At 36.4% G+C, this 17,272-nt stretch overlaps 1 protein-coding gene across 5 annotated transcripts in view; it reads right to left on the reverse strand.

Annotated features, from left to right (window-relative positions):
- Positions 1-17,272, reverse strand: part of LOC118717424 (WD repeat containing planar cell polarity effector) — a 217,435-nt gene that overhangs the window by 118,962 nt on the left and 81,201 nt on the right. For all 5 annotated transcript variants that reach the window (XM_045580802.1, XM_045580801.1, XM_036435487.2 and 2 more), the window contains exons 7-9: positions 13,081-13,195; positions 10,684-10,817; positions 6,689-6,880 (exon numbers count right to left, since the gene is read on the reverse strand). In XM_045580802.1, the coding sequence (XP_045436758.1) occupies positions 6,689-6,880; positions 10,684-10,817; positions 13,081-13,195 (441 nt within the window). The remainder of the gene's footprint in view (positions 1-6,688; positions 6,881-10,683; positions 10,818-13,080; positions 13,196-17,272) is intronic.

Genomic DNA, 17,272 nt, shown 5'->3' on the forward strand with positions numbered 1-17,272 from the left:
GGGGAATCCTCCTCCTCCCTCCCCTGAGTGCATGAATTTCATGCACCAGGCCTCTAATAATATTATAATAACTATATATGGTGCCAGGTGGGTACTTAAAATATTGAAGGGACCACTTTATAAAGTCTAACCACTAGGCTCTACACCTGAAACCAATACAAATAATACTATATATAAACTGCAATTGAAAAAGGAAAAATTTAAAAATAAACTAGACTTTTTTGAAGAAATGTCTATTTTCAGGTCTGGAGCAGGAAAAGTGCAAAATGAGCAGGAACATTATCATACCAGATAACAGGGAAGCTACCACTAAAGTCATGGGGGGAAAAAGAGGAGCTACTTTGAAGAGACTTCCACTGGCCAAAGATAAGACACTCTGAGCTTCTAAAAAGACAATACAATTTATGAAAAGCGATTAAGTCAACTATGTTTAAATCCATGAATTCATAATAGTATTTAAAAAGATACTTAATTGGTTCCCTTCAGGGAATGATAGGGAACCAATTCGTTATCTTGAAAACTAGTAAAGAAAATAAACACTTATCCAGATTATATGAATTCAACCCATGAGGAAACAAATAGGAGACTAGTGGAACTGTCTTTTCATAAAAGTATCACATTTAGTAAATGAAAAAAAAAAAAAATTAGAATATCACCATGTGCAACCCTAATGACTTGATGGGTCTAGGCATTGAGCATCCACAGACACTGAAGAGAGAGCATGCCATTATGTGCCTTCTGATAAAAGAAAACACCATCCCAAAGTCTTGTCAAAACTAACCATTCACTTGCAGAATTTTTAAGACAGAGAAAGAGCCTGGCTGGTATGGCTCAGTGGCTGAATGTCAACCCAGGACCCAAGAAATCACCAATCTGATTCTCAGTCAGGGCACATGCCAAGGTTGCTGGCTCAATTCCTAAAAGGGAGTGTGCAGGAGGCAGCCCATAGACCATGTTTTTCTCGCATCAATGTTTCTACTTCTCTATTCCTCTCTCTCTCTCTCTAAAAATCAATAAAAAACATTTTTTTAAAGGAGCGCAATCACTAAAAAACAAAGAGAAACATGTTAAACCACACCGTAAGTATGGAAGCAACAAAATGCAGAGGTAGCACATTGTACTTTCGACAGGTAAATTTTAAGGGAAAAAAGGATTGGAGGGAGAATTTGTAGATTACAAGAGATTTAAGAGATACATTAAAATGACACATTTGTTTTAAGTAGATAATATTAATACTACATTTTGGGGGATGCATATTTAGGTAATAAGAACTATTAGGTTTTATCAGAAAGAGATTATAAGTCATGATAGAAGTTACTTTTGGGGACTGGGAATAAGTTAAAATCACAACAGAGTATGTCATGGTATTTCTGGGTGCCTGACCAAGTTCTACAATATTTCTTGACCTACGTGTGGATACAGGAGTGCTTCTTTTGTATTAGTTTATTAAAATATACATTTATTTTTTGTGGTTGTCTTCGTGTGTTTTATAATAAAAAAAGTTTTTTTAAAATCATCCTTAAAACAGAAAATGTTTGTTATTCGGTTGAAAGCTAATGCAGTTCTTTGGAAAAGATGCTTAAGTACTTTGGCTTTTCAGTTGAATGCATTTATAATGCTTTCTGATTGCTTCTTTTATCAAATCATACTGTATTAAAAGTTAGTCACATTTTTACTTTCTCATCAGACATTCCTCTAAATCACTGCAAAAACAATTTTTAACTTTTATAGGGGGGGGGGGATTATCTTTGTAAGATTATATTTCTCTAGTCCTTAAAATAGGTTTTTAAGTTTAATAGCTCTGCTTATGTGTGTGTGTGTGTTTTTTTTTATTTATTACTTTCTGATAAATTCAGGTGATCTGTTTTGAGTTATCTTGAAATTAACACTATACTCAGAAAGCATTACCAAATCCACATGGCTGAAAAGTTAAAATGTCTACTCAAATATAAAGGGAAGGGAAAAATAAATTGTGCTATCATCTCATTTTAACAGTAAATGTATTAAATAGTTCTAAGGTAATGGCAGAAACTTTCCAAAAAGAAGTATAAAGAATATGTAAAATTTAAATAAAAACACTACCATGTTACACATGATAATCTATACACTATTAAAAACTATTGTAAAATTAATCTACTGATAAATTTTTTCTTTTTCTGAACACTATTTATTGTATATTTTTCAAAAGAAAGTCGTTTTCCTAGAATACAGACATAACTCAGCTTTGTAGTTCTAATTAAGATATGTGCTGTTGTTTCAAGCTCTGTAGTGTGAAATTAGACAAGCAGTTTTCTAACATCCATAAAATAAATAAAAAAATGTTCCTGCTCTGACAAACAGATAATTCAGTCACAGAGAGCTTAGTTCTGTTTCCTTTGTTGTTGTTTTTTTTTTTTTTTTAGCTGCTTGGTAAGCCAATTTTCTACTTAGAATCTACTGCTAAAACTCTCATTTGGTTCAGTATGTGGGCTTTATCTTTTCCATGGTCTGTTATGCCAAAAAGATGGTTTTGTGTGTTTTTTTCTTCTGTGCTGCAGAGCAGCGGTTCTCAGTTTGGATGCACATGTGAATCACCTAGGGAACCTGTTAAAGAATACTGATGCCTCCTCCCCTTTGGAGATGCTGATGTAACTGGTCTGGGTGGGCCCCTTTGTAAAAGCTCTGCAGGTGATGGTAATGTGTTGCCAAGGCAAGAAATAGCTACTCCAGGATCCTGCCAGTGTCCCTCCTCCCCCCTCCCACCACCAAAAGCAGCTTATTATATTATCTTTTCTGATTGAACCTGAATGGGAAATGCCTTTTAAAAAATTCCATAGTTTAATAGATGCAAAGATTACATTTCTTCTCTATGAGGTTGCTTGATACTTTGTTTTGTTTGAATTTTATGCTTTAAGAATATCTTATACTTTATTCTAATATTAATTCAAGAAGTTTATTGGTCACTAATGAAAAAAATGTAAAGACATATATACCTGAACATTACTTTTACATGCTTGTGGTTTTAGTTCACGATATGATAAAAAATGTGTCACAAATCATAAAGATTATGTCTTTAAACTCAAAAAAAGAAACAATTATTTCCCAAAACATTTCTTCCAAAAGACATTCACCTTTTGCATATAGAAGTTCACAGGAGGTTTTGGAAAATAAATTTTTCCAATTTTTCCAGTTTTATTTTGAGAGAATGACTGAAAAGGCCAAATCCGACACAACAGTAACTTGCCAAGATGAATTACATACCTGAACATATTAGGGCTGAAAAAGGGGACATTAACTATGCAATCAGTGGTGAATAATTAAAAATCATGTGCAAGTATCAGATAATGTTTATTAAAACATATTCAAATACTTATAAAAAATGGATGTTTCCAGAAATACCAATTATGGAAGACAACACAAGGAAAATATGGAATTCCTGAAGAACAAACAACGCTTGAAAAGTAGAGTCAGTATGAACAAAATCTACTTTCCTTGAAAGACACTATACCTAGGCAGCTTCATGGGTGTGTTTTACCAAATATTCAAGTATGAGATAATGTCTTTGACTGTTTCAGAGAGAAGAAAAAAGCTAAGTAAATCACTTCACAGAGCTAATACAACCTTGATATGAAACTTAGAAATAGTAAAAGAAAGTAAAACTGTGTATCAATCTCATATTTGAGCAAATTGTGAAGCCCCTTTAATATCCCCTCCTTACTATCGCCACAGAATCAATCATGCCCCATTGGCTGCTATTATAGCTTGCACATACACTATCCACAGCACCATATAACACTTCAGTGCATTTACATGTTTCATATTTGCTTCTCAATGCTAAACAGGAAGATCCTTACAGGTAGGGATCGTTTTGCATTCATATCTCATGGCATAAAATACAGTGCTTACTCTATGGTCATGCTCAGTAGTTTCTGAGTGTGGTCGAAAGAGAAAGGGAAGGGCCTTTCAGGTAGAAACAGAGTAATGTGTATGGGCAGGAGGGGGAAATAATGAGGCAGTGAGTAAACCATTTGGCTAGAACTCAGGTTTGTTTAAGGAATAACACTGAAAAGGCAAGTCAGGACCAGTCAGGGTGGGCTTTTCGGTGCTAAGGCTGTTTAGTTTCAGTATCTACTGAAGGCTGCGCAGCAGTCAGTGGCTAAATCAACGAGTGCTGCAGCATCCAGATGAGTACTTTTAGAGCTGTCAGGGAACTGGAGGTGACCTATCTGGTTTAAATCCATTGCTTTAAAAAGTAGGAAATGAAAAGTCAGAGAAAATAGGTGATCTACCTAAGGCCAAAAAACTGAATTAGCTAACAGCAAGCAGAAGCTCAGAGGGACTAAACTTGATAAAGGCCACACAATTAGTATATTGTCCAACCAACTGACAAATATAAGACTGTCCAACTCCAAAGTCCATGATCTAGATGACATCAGCAGATGAGGTTATGTAAAACATATGTACACTCTTTTAGAATGATCCTAGTTTCATGTAATCCACTCATCCTATATAATAAAGATGTGATATGCATATTGACCATCATTCCAACACGTAAGATGGCCATCCCCATGTGAAAGAAGGCTGCCTCATGTGGACACAAGATGGCTGCCACAAGATGATATTCAGGGGAGGGCAGTTGTGGGTGATCAGGCCAGCAGGGGAGGGCAGTTGGGAGGGACCAGGTCTTCAGGGGAGGGCAGTTGGGGCAACCAGACCTGCAGGGGAGGGCAATTAGGGGTGACCAGGCCAGCAGGGGAGGGCAGTTAGGGGCAACAGGGCTGGCAGGGGAGCAGTTAGGCATCTATCAGGCTGGTAGGGGAGTGGTTAGGGGGTGATCAGGCTGGCAGGCAGAAGCGGTTAGGGGCAATCAGGCAGGCAAGCAGTTGGGAGCCAGCAGTCCTGGATTGTGAGAGGGATCCCCGATTGGAGGGATCCTCAGTGCAAGCTGGGCTGAGGGACATACACACACACACATAGTGCATGAATTTTGTGCACTGGCCTCTAGTTCTATATAATAAAAGCCTAAGATGCTAAGTGTCCAGTCGGCCATTTAACCAATCAAAGCGTAGTATTTAATGATATGCTAAGGCCACTCAACCGCTCACTATGATGTGCACTGACTACCAGGGAGAAGATGCTCTGACCAGTAGGTAAGGTTACTGCTGAGGTCTGGCTGATCAGGACTGAGGGAGACAGGCCAGACATACCCTGGAGCCATCCTGTGGTCTCTTCCTAGCTGGTCAACCTTCCATGTCCTTCCTAAGCCCCGATCATGCACCGGTGGGGTCCCTTGGCCTGCCTGCATGCCCTCACAATCCAGGACCCCTCAGGGAATGTCGGAGAGCTGGCTTTGGCCTGATCCCACAAGCCAGCCCAAGGGACCCCACTGGTGCACGAATTCGTGCATTGTGCCTCTAATTTCAAATAAAGGTAATTTGTGTAATGTATAACTAAAGGCTGATTTAATTATTTTTACCTTTATTATCAAACAGAACATTAATAGAATTATAATTATCTTTATTACATTGTCATTTTAATGAAGTATTTTACTCGATTAGCATCGAGACCTAAGATCAATAAAATGGCGGCATGAACAGGGCAGAAGTAAATAGTAAAGCATTTCTTTAGCCTCAAAAAATCTACACCTAAAACATTACAAGTGGTGTTAGTTATTGCAATGGAATTGGAAAAGTTCCCAGAAAAAGGTTAATTATTATTAATTAATTAATCAATCAATCAATCAATCAATCAGTCTTAAAAGACAGGCTGAAAGTTTACAAAACCAGAAGAGGTAGGTAGTGATAGAGAAAATTTGGACTTGTTTATTATATCTCAGAATACTAATTCTGAGAAATACTTAAAGCCTAAAAGGTAACAGATTCAGAGAAAATATGGAAACACATTATTTTACCCAGGCAAAAGCTTTTTAAAAAATAGGTGAAGCTTTTTTTTTTTTTAAATTTATAAAATATGCGAAACAGAATTTCATACTCAAAGTACTGGTCCAAGCTGGAAATACTCAGAGGTTCATGACAACAGAATCAATGTCAAGAATAGGACAGGACATTGTCCTTGCCTCTTAGATTAACAATCCTTTGGTGCTCTTGTCTGAGGCAAGATGCTAAACCGAGGCCACTGCCTATGGCCTTCCTTATAAATTCTGCCCCAGCCTTGGTTTGGCACCACAGGGTTGTGCACAAAACAGGCATTTGACTGTTCATTGATTGATTGAAGTTCAAAGAAGGTGATGATAACATAGCTTTGACTGACAAAATCATGAGCAAATAGGAATGACAGTACTAATAATGATAACAAGAACTATAATAGCAATCAGTGATAAAGAGTTTATATGTAGGTATTGCTCTAAATGCCTGTATTATCTTCCTTAACTCTATTTTTAAATTAACAAAACCACAGCATATTGACCTCAGTAACTTGCTCAAGGACAGAGAGCTAGGTAGTGGCAGAGCTAGGAATTGAACCAGAAGCCTTGCTCTAATCATTGTGCTATTCCAATTATTCATTCTATCAGCCCTGAAACTATCTATGTAACTTCTAGATAGAATACTTTTAAGAATACCATTTCATATTCCTTTTGACTATTTGGAAAAATTATAGGCTTAAAAAGCATGTGCATTTACTTCACAGGAAAAATTAATAATCCTATTTTATGTGCTCTTCAATAAATGTATATGTTTATTTAAATTACCTCCAGTCTTCCTTGAGCATAACCCAGGAGCAGCAGATTGGCCCTGTCCTTCTCAGAAGAGATAGGGGCCCATGGCCAAGCATCATCACTGATCAGTGGCCACCAGCAAATAACTGTATCCTGGGTACTATTGATGGCTAGCCGACGCTCTGTTGTCCTGTTTACTGGGCCAGGAATGTCATAATAGGAAATCTAATGGTTAAAAAAGAAAAGCAAACAAGAATCATTTTTTAATGCAAAATCCCCAAAGTATTATAAAAATGGAAGCATCTGTAAATGTAGATAAATGCAAGTAAATATGCATGTTAAACATGTGCTTAAGGAGGTGTCAGAATTTACCAAATTCTTTTGACACATTTAAAAAAGACATATGTTCAAAATTCTTTCCATTTTTAGCAGAGGAAAGAGAAAGGGAAAAATGTGAGTTAGGGAGAATTGGCTGTAGCAATCCCAATCAATACCAAAATGTACAGTCATGGTTGCTTGACAGCATCGACCTACACAGAGGATTTGAGACCAGCTATATTAAATGACAAGTTCAGTGCTGCTGACCAAGAGCGTCCGAATACTGTTTGAGACATAACATGTTAACAATGACTGACAACAATAAGAGGAAAAACAACGTGAGGCAAATATCACATTAAGGAATATATGAGACATACATACACATACATTCTGCATAAGAGGATAAGCCACAGCATCATAAAAGTTTATGCTGCTTCTGAGAATTATGCTTCTCTTTCTTAGAAAAAAAAAATGGTAGAATTTATTATTCAAACTATGTTATTTTGGAACATGATTATTTGAAAACATAAGCACAGCACCATCTGGGTGACACATGCCAAGGAAATATAGATTGCACTGTATTTCTGCTTAAGGAATTAATGGAAGGTTGATAGCTTGGAAGAAAAAAAAACCCAACTATCTTGCCATTGCTGGTCAGCAATAATCGAACCACTTTCTGGGGATTAAGCGCATGGCTAAGCCTACTGGACCAGACACTAGCAAAGGGCAGGGGGTCTTCTTATCAGAGAAATGCTTCTGGAGCCAGTCTCACTACATGACAGATTGCTTTCATATTCCTGTCTGCAAGGCAACAAAGGATGGCAGTAATGCGATAATGCCAGAGTGCAATGGGTGTTAAGAACCCGTTGCATTTATGTATTGTATTTAGTAAATAATCAGGCTCATCCAAATTGTGATCTCACCACTCAACCAAGGCCATTAAAATCAAGGTTAATGCTTTAATAATCCTCTGCTATTTTTTTTTTAATATGGTCAAAAGGAACTCTTTTCTATTTGCATGGCCATAATATTATTGACCTCTTCATCCTCTGAATGCACATCAAAAGGAACTGAAATCAAAGTAATTACCAGTGTTGTTCTCTCATGGTAAACATTTAGCTCCTTGCACTGTCCCTTCACTGTTTAATAAATTGAATTGGATTTTTTAAATGCAGACAGGAAAATTTGTTAAAGGCCAATAGTTTCAGGATATTTACCCTGCAATTTTCTCTGCCAAAATTATTTCACTCTGAAAGAATTAAATTATGGTTCAGCTGTAAAGAAAAGCAGAATTATAATACTCTATACTATTTCCTTGTTTTCAAATCCAAATGGGCAGTGACAGACAACGGGATGTACTTTATGCTTTGAAGTGCAAATTCCTATGTTTAAGCTCTCAATATCATTAGCTATCTTCTTGTTTTAGAGAAATACCACAATGGAATTACATGTTATTTTTATGTACTACTTGCCATGTAAACATATTATTTAAAAATGTCTACATGAGGAAATAGAGTTAAAACAAGAGACTGACACTTTCAGTTCTCATGTAATGCAAATCATGAATGTTATCTGAAATTTCATGTTTCCTATAAGTTTGAATGGCATCATATTCTATCACAATGGTATACAGGGCAAGTGAAATAAAGAAGTTTCTTAAAATATTCTTCCAAATGTCAAAAGGAAGTTTTTACTAAGTATTAAATAAGGAAATTGAAATATTGAACCAGAATATGAAATCCATGGGTTTTCTGAAGGGATTACTTCTCTAATTACAGAAATGAAAAGGAGTACTCATATCCGAATTTTCTAAATCCAAAGGCAAGAAGAATAAACAAATAATTCCTTTACTTAAGGTATAAAGGCCCACATACCAGGTCCATTTTCTACATCTTTTTATAAGAAAAGATTACATCATGGCAGTTTCTCTCTGCTCTCACTGATGGATAACCACTGTTCTTTGGCTGAGAAGACTTCATTAAGCTATCCATCAAACCTAAGATGGAGGAACTAGTCATAGAGAAGTTTATATAGCAGCATTAGAAACACTTAAAATAGTCTGAGTTAATGCACATTGGTGCATTTTGAAGAACACTACTGATAAATAAATACCATTTCAAGTAAAGCTACAGTTAGCCAGTCTGGAAAATAACATCCCATTAAAAGTGTTAATAGCAATTTTTTGACTACCCAAAATATAATACATGAGTACCACTGATTTCCAGCATATTACACAAAGTGTTACAGAAGCTCCACAAAACTGTTAAACAAAACCAAATTGTAGTTCAGTACAACAATGAAAATGTTATTTATATTTTATCCTGAATTAAAAATGTTTTTTATAAAAATACGTTTCTACTAAATAAAAATTAGATCCTCCCTCACATCACTACCGCTTCAATCACATTATCACATTATGAAATAATCTCAAATGGGCAAAAGGTTAGCTTCAATACCACTTTTTTAAAAACACAGTTTCAAGCCACAAAGCTGACTTCTAAAAATCTTTGCCTTTGCTATATACTCTGTGGCATAGGTGTGCCTCTTCTTTAAGGAAGCTGTTCATCAGCTCCGTTCCCCGTGAACAGTGAACTGTCTCAAATCCACGTCACAGAGGCTGGATCAATCTTGCAAACACAAGTCACTGCTAAAAAGAGGCCTTGAACTGAAACAGCCTGGAAAATGTATTAGATACTCATCCTAGCAGGGTGAGTGTATGCCTTCTAAACAGTTTAAAATGTAATGTGGAAAATTTTAAATTAAAACACACCATTTAAAAAAAAAATCCTGCCTTAACAGATGTAAAGTCCCTGATTCAAAGAAACAAATTACCTGGAGTTAGTGAAGGGAGAGACTAACAAATGAAGATTTCATTTTGCATTTTCTCCAATTATAGTTGAGAGCGGAATCTTCCCACTCCTTGTTTATTATACTTTTCCATTAACCTTTGGAAGTGCCTTTTTTCTTCTTTCTTTTCTTGTGAAATAGAAGCCTGGTCAGCTAGCCTAGTTTAGAAAAATAATATGGGGGTCTGAGGGGAAAATAAGAATGGTATACCGTATTTTTCGGACCATAAGACACACTTTTTTCCCCCCAGAAGTGGGGGGGAAAAGTCCCTGCGTCTTATGGTCCAAATATAGCCTACACATACACTTTAAAAAAAAAGTTTTTTTACTTGCCCGGCTCTGTGTGGTCTCTGTGTGCTTGCCCGGCTCTAAAATGGTTCTAAATGCTGCTGTTTACTTTACAGGGTTGATTACATGTGTTTATGACTGTGATGTTGGGTTTTAATGCACATAAAATATTTTAGGACACTATTTGTTTCAGAATCTTTTTTTCTTCATTTCCCTTCTCTAAAAACTGGTGCGTCTTATGGTCCGGAGCGTCTTATGGTCCGAAAAATACAGTATATATTATACTACCACTACCGACAAAACCATTTTCAAATGTGTAACTTGCCTGTTTTCTGTAACTGGCTTCCATAAGTACGATATAAATTGCTCTAAACATTCCATTGTCAAACCTTGAGAGGTTTCCATTGAGAGGAAAAGAGAAAACTTAGGTGTGGCCACTGTTTCTAATGAATCAAGCTTAATCCTATAATAACTCCAAAATCTAGAAATGTGCAAGAATAATGAGCATAGCATAAAGTCATGTGAAATTCATATCTTAATAATTAACAGTATGATGACTTAAATTGAAATCTCTACCTTATAATCCAAAGCTGAGAGTTTTTCCAATCTTTTGTTTATATCGGGAGAACCCATCTTCTTGGTAAACTGAATAAAACATAGTTTGTTTTGTGCCAGAAATGATAAGATGATAAAGCTGTCTGTGAGAAGAGCTTTAAGGAAAAAAAAAAAAAAAGGAAGGTTTAATAATACCATCAAATAATAAGCTAGAATAAGATAACAATGAATTGATTTTTTCTAATGAAATATTACAAGAGGCTATTTTCACAAAATAAATGTTAATTGAAATAACTAAAGTCTCCTAAATATCATTATGAAAATTTACAAGGATATTAAAGATGCTGGAAATAAATGATAATTATCAGTTTAATCAGCATGGATTTGATATTTTTCCTTCTTTTCTGAGACCGTTTCAATATACTCTGATGTTTGGGAACCACCACCAAATAAGATGTAGTTGGAAGTAGGGCTAGAAAGACCATTTCACATCTGACTATAAAGATTAAAACATGTTCTTTTATTTAACCTTAGCCTTTAATCCTGTGTTTATACAATATAAACCATCTGAGAATAAATTGGATTAACAAATATAGATCAGTGCTCCCCACCAATCTTACTTTTTTATTTTAAATTTTTCACCAATGAACCTTCTTTTTGAGAGTATACAAGCTGAATGAAATAAAAGCATATTATTTCTATTATGGGCATTAAGTAAATATTTTTAAAGGAATATTAGCAAAAATACTTCTACAGCTTTATTTCTAAAGCATACAAGTAGGTAATTTTTATGGGTTACAAAAAGGGCCATTAATGTTACATAAAATTGATAACAATAACTGAGAAATGTTTTATGTTGTTCCTAGCATAAAAAAATTATTGAATGTTTTATATATTTTTCTTTATGTCTACACCCCTCATTGTGCAAACAGTTACCAACAGCAGATCTACACAATTACAGGAGAATCTGGAGAACTGCCAAGAAATCACATTGTTATCACAGTCTCATGAGAGTGTATAAATAAAAGAAACAAGTGAAAGAAGATATCTCAGAGACACGAATAATGTTGAAAGTCTCCTTTTAATTCTTATAGAAGTGCAGCAGTGTGATAAAATCATCAGTCACTACTTTATTTGCAGTGTCAACAAAGGGGTAAAAATAAAACCTCTTCCACAGGGAAGCTCCCCGTCCTAAAAGGAAGAGAACGTGGCACACTTACAAGCCGACCCTCAACGTATTCTCATCAGCAATGTTGCTGACCAGAGGCATCCTGCAGGCTGCTTTGCTGGAGGAGGATGGACCTGGGTCTGGCTTGTCCAGAGGTGGCCGGTGAGAGCACACAGCAGAAGGTTGTCTGTGTTCTCACCCCTGTCTTTCCTTTAGACCACACTTCGCTTTGATTGTTCCATTTAAGACACTGACAATTTTCAGACTCTAATGAAAATGAAATCTGAGTCTTAGACCTTTTACTGTGAATAAAAGAAGATACTCTCGAAACTTCAGGAGTCAGTATAGTATAGTGCAGAGAAAATGGGTTCTGCAGCAAGAACCCGGGTTCAAAGTTCAACTCAGTCACTTGGAGCTGTTCCTTAGGATGGCATTGGTGAGCATGTTCCTCCGTATATCAGCTTCTATTTCCTTATCTATAAAGTGAAAATAGCTATTCCTTATAAAAGGTTGCTTTTTGAATTAAATAAAATGGGCAGGTTGGCAAAGCATAAAGCCTCTTTGGGTTCAGTAAATGTTAGTATCCTACCTTTTAAATATCTGGCTTAAAATCTTTTTCTTATGTGTAATAGTATGTAGTATCACTTAATAGAATCCAGATTTATCTACTATATTTTGCATTGATGTTTGCATTGATATTTAGAAATAGTGCCCAGTCACTATATTGTACATCTGAAACTAATTCAATATCATGTCAATTCTAATTTTAAAAAGAAAGAAATATTGCCCAGACGTACTCAAAAGTTAATATTCATAGATGTTGGTAACAAAGAATCTTCTTAAAGAGGCAAAGCAAACATTACTAATATATATTTTTTTAAACTGGGGGCTGTGTTGACACATTTGGGTTATTTATTAAAAATTCACTTTTGAAAATGAAAAATATTTGAAATGTCAACAATAGGGAGCTAATTTTGAAAGTAAACATCAGGAAAAAAAATTTTTGAAAATATATTCGCATTTATTAAGAGTGAAAAATATTCAGAATATGAGCCTAACACTTAACAAAAACTTTGATATTAAATATTAGTCAAAAGTTGTACTGGTCCCATAGGTTGTAACTATGCTATTACATGCAATTACTTGTGTTTGCAGGTCCCCAGTGGTAATAATTAGTCTACCTGTTGACACACTATTTCTCCTGCCCCAGTGTTAATGTAAGCACTTGATTTGCACTTGGGGGTAATTACCATCACTGATGGTGTCTGAGATGAGCTTCCCCACCAGGCTTCTGTCAATCACCACTTTCTCCAGCTGCGGCCCAGAAAGGCCTAGGGACACCAGCACACCTGAACCAAAAAGGAGCTAACGCCAGGTAAGAGGAGGGTGGGGAGAAAGATATACTGAGGATTAGAATCTCTTAAAAATATCTCTCCAAATGTATAACTTATACAGACATTTACACACGCACCTACACCATGAAATGTTCAAAAACAATCTCTGACAGATACAGGTGGTTAAATGACGCAACACAATTGATGTGTTAATGAAAACTCTATGCAAAATGCGTGTAGTCCATGTTTATTAGAAGCCTAATCTCCTAAATACTTAGACGCTACCCATGCAGAAGTAACTGCTTTGCATTGCATTCAGAAATGTAACATGTTCTATTAAAATATTTTGAAAGATTACTATTTATATAAAAAAAGGTAAAGATGTCTTGAGGTTTGAATAGTCATTGCTATGCAAGATAGAAAATATGCCACCATGACAATATCAACAGTGAATGTTAATGATTTATTTGCAATTTAAACCCCAATTTTACAAATACAGATCTTGTTTATCTAAAATATTAAAACACATTAAGTCAAGGTAATTAAAGTAAAATGCTAAATTTTAAAATTCATAAACAAATAACACATACCAGAAACAATGTCTCCAGAAGAGACAAAGAAATGTAGTAAAGTACCAGGCTTTCTCAATGCCAGTGCTCACCCAACCACCCAACAAAAATTGATTCAATATCACCATTATGATTTTATGCTGCTCTTTTCCATTTGTGGCAGCATTATTCATTCATCTCCAAATGTTTAAAACTTCTGAAGGACTATGCATATGGGTATGCTTGTTATCTATGAGATTATGAAATATCAACATTGGAAGAAATTGTTTCACCTTCAAGGCAACAGACTCAAAACAGCATATGGCATAAGAGAAAAAAAATCAATTGTCAGTAAACTTATCGTGAACATGCCAGCCAAACCCAAAGACTACTATGATTTCTAAACAATACAGGAATTCCCCACCTACCTAGGCATCACGTCCTAGCTAGAGAGGATGATTCTGTGTCAAGTCATATTGGGGCATGTGTGTAAGAAGAGCAGCATGAGGGCCTAGGGTCATATGAAAAAAGACCACTCTTCCCCCACTGCCGAAGAGATTTCAGGCACATGAATCAGAAAAGGAACTGAAGGGCCCCTTTGTATAATATTTGACTGTTAGAATCCTTGTCCCACTCACCAGAAAGCTCTCTTTTCAGTCCTGTGCTAACAACATGACTTAATGGACTGTCCATTTCATATTAACATCCCTAATGGGGAGAAATGGGACAGGACTTAATCATCTTTATTGGGTTTGAAGAAAGCACATCTGTTCCAAGAATTTCAAATTACCTTTGCTACTGAATTACACCCAGCCCTGTAATATGCCTCAATGGGAAACACTGGTATTTCTATTATGGAGAATTCCCCCATAAGAACATAAAATGTGGTCTTCACCCCTTAAATTCTCACTTCTCAGGAAGGCAATTTTAGGGTCATCTTTCTGATCTAGTTCTCCTGGTTATAAACATATTTTTCCTACCTTCCCCATTTATCCAAAACATCTCAAAAATAAATAAAGATAAATTTTAATCTGCTAAAACTTTACACTTACACTCTTAAGCACCTCTTTTCCTAATTATCCAGAGACTACTAGCTCCTTATGGATACTGGCTAGGCATCTTTTATGTTTTTATATTCAGTGTCTAGAACAATGCGAGGCACAAAGTAGGTGCTAAGTTAATGTATAGAATAATCATAATTAACATCATAGGGTCAGATAATCCATAATTGGAAGGAAACCTAGTTTAATCTTCCACTTCCACGTGACATGGAAGTTCCTCCTGCAGCATCCCTTCAAGTACCCTTCATGCACCCAGCTCATGCTTGAATACTGCCAGTCAAGGAGCTCACTACTTTACTGAAAAGCTATTCCACCATTGGGCATTACTTCATAATCTTTCTCAAAGGAGGTTCAGCCACTTATTTATACATTCAACTGATTCATCCCATAAATATGTATTTAGCACTTTGTATGAGCCAGGCCCTATTCTAGGTGTTAAAGATACAACAATGAACAACCAGACAACACCCTTGCCCTTACTCCCCTCAGGGAGCTTCCTTCAAGGCCATACATAAATAGTTTTAGTAGTATGATATGATGCCGGACAGCAATAAGAACTACAGAGAAAAATAAAGCACAGTAAGGATGGCATTTTAGGAAGATGCTGTTTTTTAAAAAAATATATTTTATTGATTTTGTACAGAGAGGAAGGGAGAGAGATAGAGAGTCAGAAACATCGATGAGAGAGAGTCATCGATCAGCTGCCTCTTGCACACCCCCTACTGGGGATATGCCCGCAGCCAAGGTACATGCCCTTGACCGGAATCGAACCCGGGACCTTTCAGTCCCCAAGCCGACGCTCTATCCATTGAGCCAAACCGGTCCTGACGGGGGAAGATGCTGTTTTAAGAAGGATGACTAATAAATAAAAATGGCCTTTCTGAAGAGATGACATTTGAATACACACTCAAATGAAATGAAGGAACTACCCATATGGTTATTTGGAGAAAGTGAGTTTGAAGCGGAGAACAGCAGATACAAAAACCCTGAGATCAGAATGTGCCTATAGAAAGCTCGGCCCATGGAGCTGGAGGGGAGGGAGGCAGGGCAGGCGATGGATATTCAGAGGAAAGGAAATAGATAGTCAGGGGCCAGTTTGGGTCGAACCTTTTTGATGAGAAGCAGCAGAGAATTATAATCCAATTATGCTTTAAAGCAGAAATCAGGCAAGAATAGAAGCAAGGAGACAATTAGGGGGCTGGCCTAGGTGAGAGAAGATGATGGTCTGACCTTGAGCAGCAATGGTAAAGAAATGCTATGTTGAAAGATTTGAGATATATTTTAAAGGGGATTAACCAGGACTTGCTGAAGGACTGGATGTGACATACATGAGAAAAACTCAGAGGTGCTTACACTAAGCAACTGGGTTTACTGAGACCAAGAACTGAGGAGAAGCAAATTTAGAGGGAATAAAGAATTTGTTTTTGGACATGTTAGGTTTATGGACATTCAGATAAATATATCAAGTAGACAATTAAAAACGAGTCTGCACTTCAGAGTAAAGTGAGGATTGGAAACATATACTCAGGAGTCATCAACAATTTATAGGCAGTAAAGTCATAAAACTGAATAAGCTCTCCTTAAAAAATGAGTGGAGAGGTCATAAGTGTGGGGCTCTAATCCAATCTGCTATTCTTATAAAAATAAAAAGTAAAAAGAGAGACACCAGAGGGCTCTCTCTCTCCATGCACCCACACAGAAAGAGGACATTTGGCATACAAGACAGCTGCTTACAAGCCAGGAAGAGAGCTTCACCAGAAACCAACCCAGAGGGCTCCTTGATCTGGCAACTATGAGAAAGTAAATTTGTTGTTTAAGAAAAAAGAACAAAAGAGGTTCCAGGTCTGAGCTCCAGGGTTTTCCAATCTTTAGAGGTGTTAGAAAGTCAGGGTAGCCTTATTAACATCTAAGTGGGGTACTACTCATTGGGATCAAGGTATGGCCATCATTTCAGTTCTCTTGTAGTCCAGAGGTAACCTTGACACCAGATTTTGTAATAAGAATGTATAACTAAATTAATAAGCTAATGAATGCATTTTTTATAAAACAGCCTGTGGGGAAGGATAAAGTTTCCAAGTACTGGTGCCAAATATACTTCTGGATGGTAATGAAGATAACTAGAATTAGGAAAAAATAGTCTGAAACTCAGGAAAAGAATATTCCAGTCCAGACAGGAAAGTATTTCTAACTGTTTATCCAAGTGGTTAGTTCTTAAATCTGCAAAAATTGAACAGGCCTATATAAGATCTGGCAGGACAGGAAGGAAAAGGGCACTAAGATACTGTCCTATTCCACTGCAGAGGGAGATACGTCCAGAGCAGATGAGAAGAGATCCATGAGATGAACCAAGGAGAAGGCCCATGGGATTTCCCAATTTTAATGTTGGGTCCTTGTGTAGAAAACTACTAACCCAAAATAGGAATGGAAACTTCCTTTTCTCTGCCAACCTCTCAGACAGGAAGTATCTTTCATTATTTCTGCTCTAATCCTGTTTCTTTC

The sequence above is a fragment of the Pipistrellus kuhlii genome, unplaced genomic scaffold (genome assembly GCF_014108245.1).
Source record: "Pipistrellus kuhlii isolate mPipKuh1 unplaced genomic scaffold, mPipKuh1.p scaffold_m20_p_13, whole genome shotgun sequence".
Lineage (NCBI taxonomy): Eukaryota > Metazoa > Chordata > Mammalia > Chiroptera > Vespertilionidae > Pipistrellus > Pipistrellus kuhlii.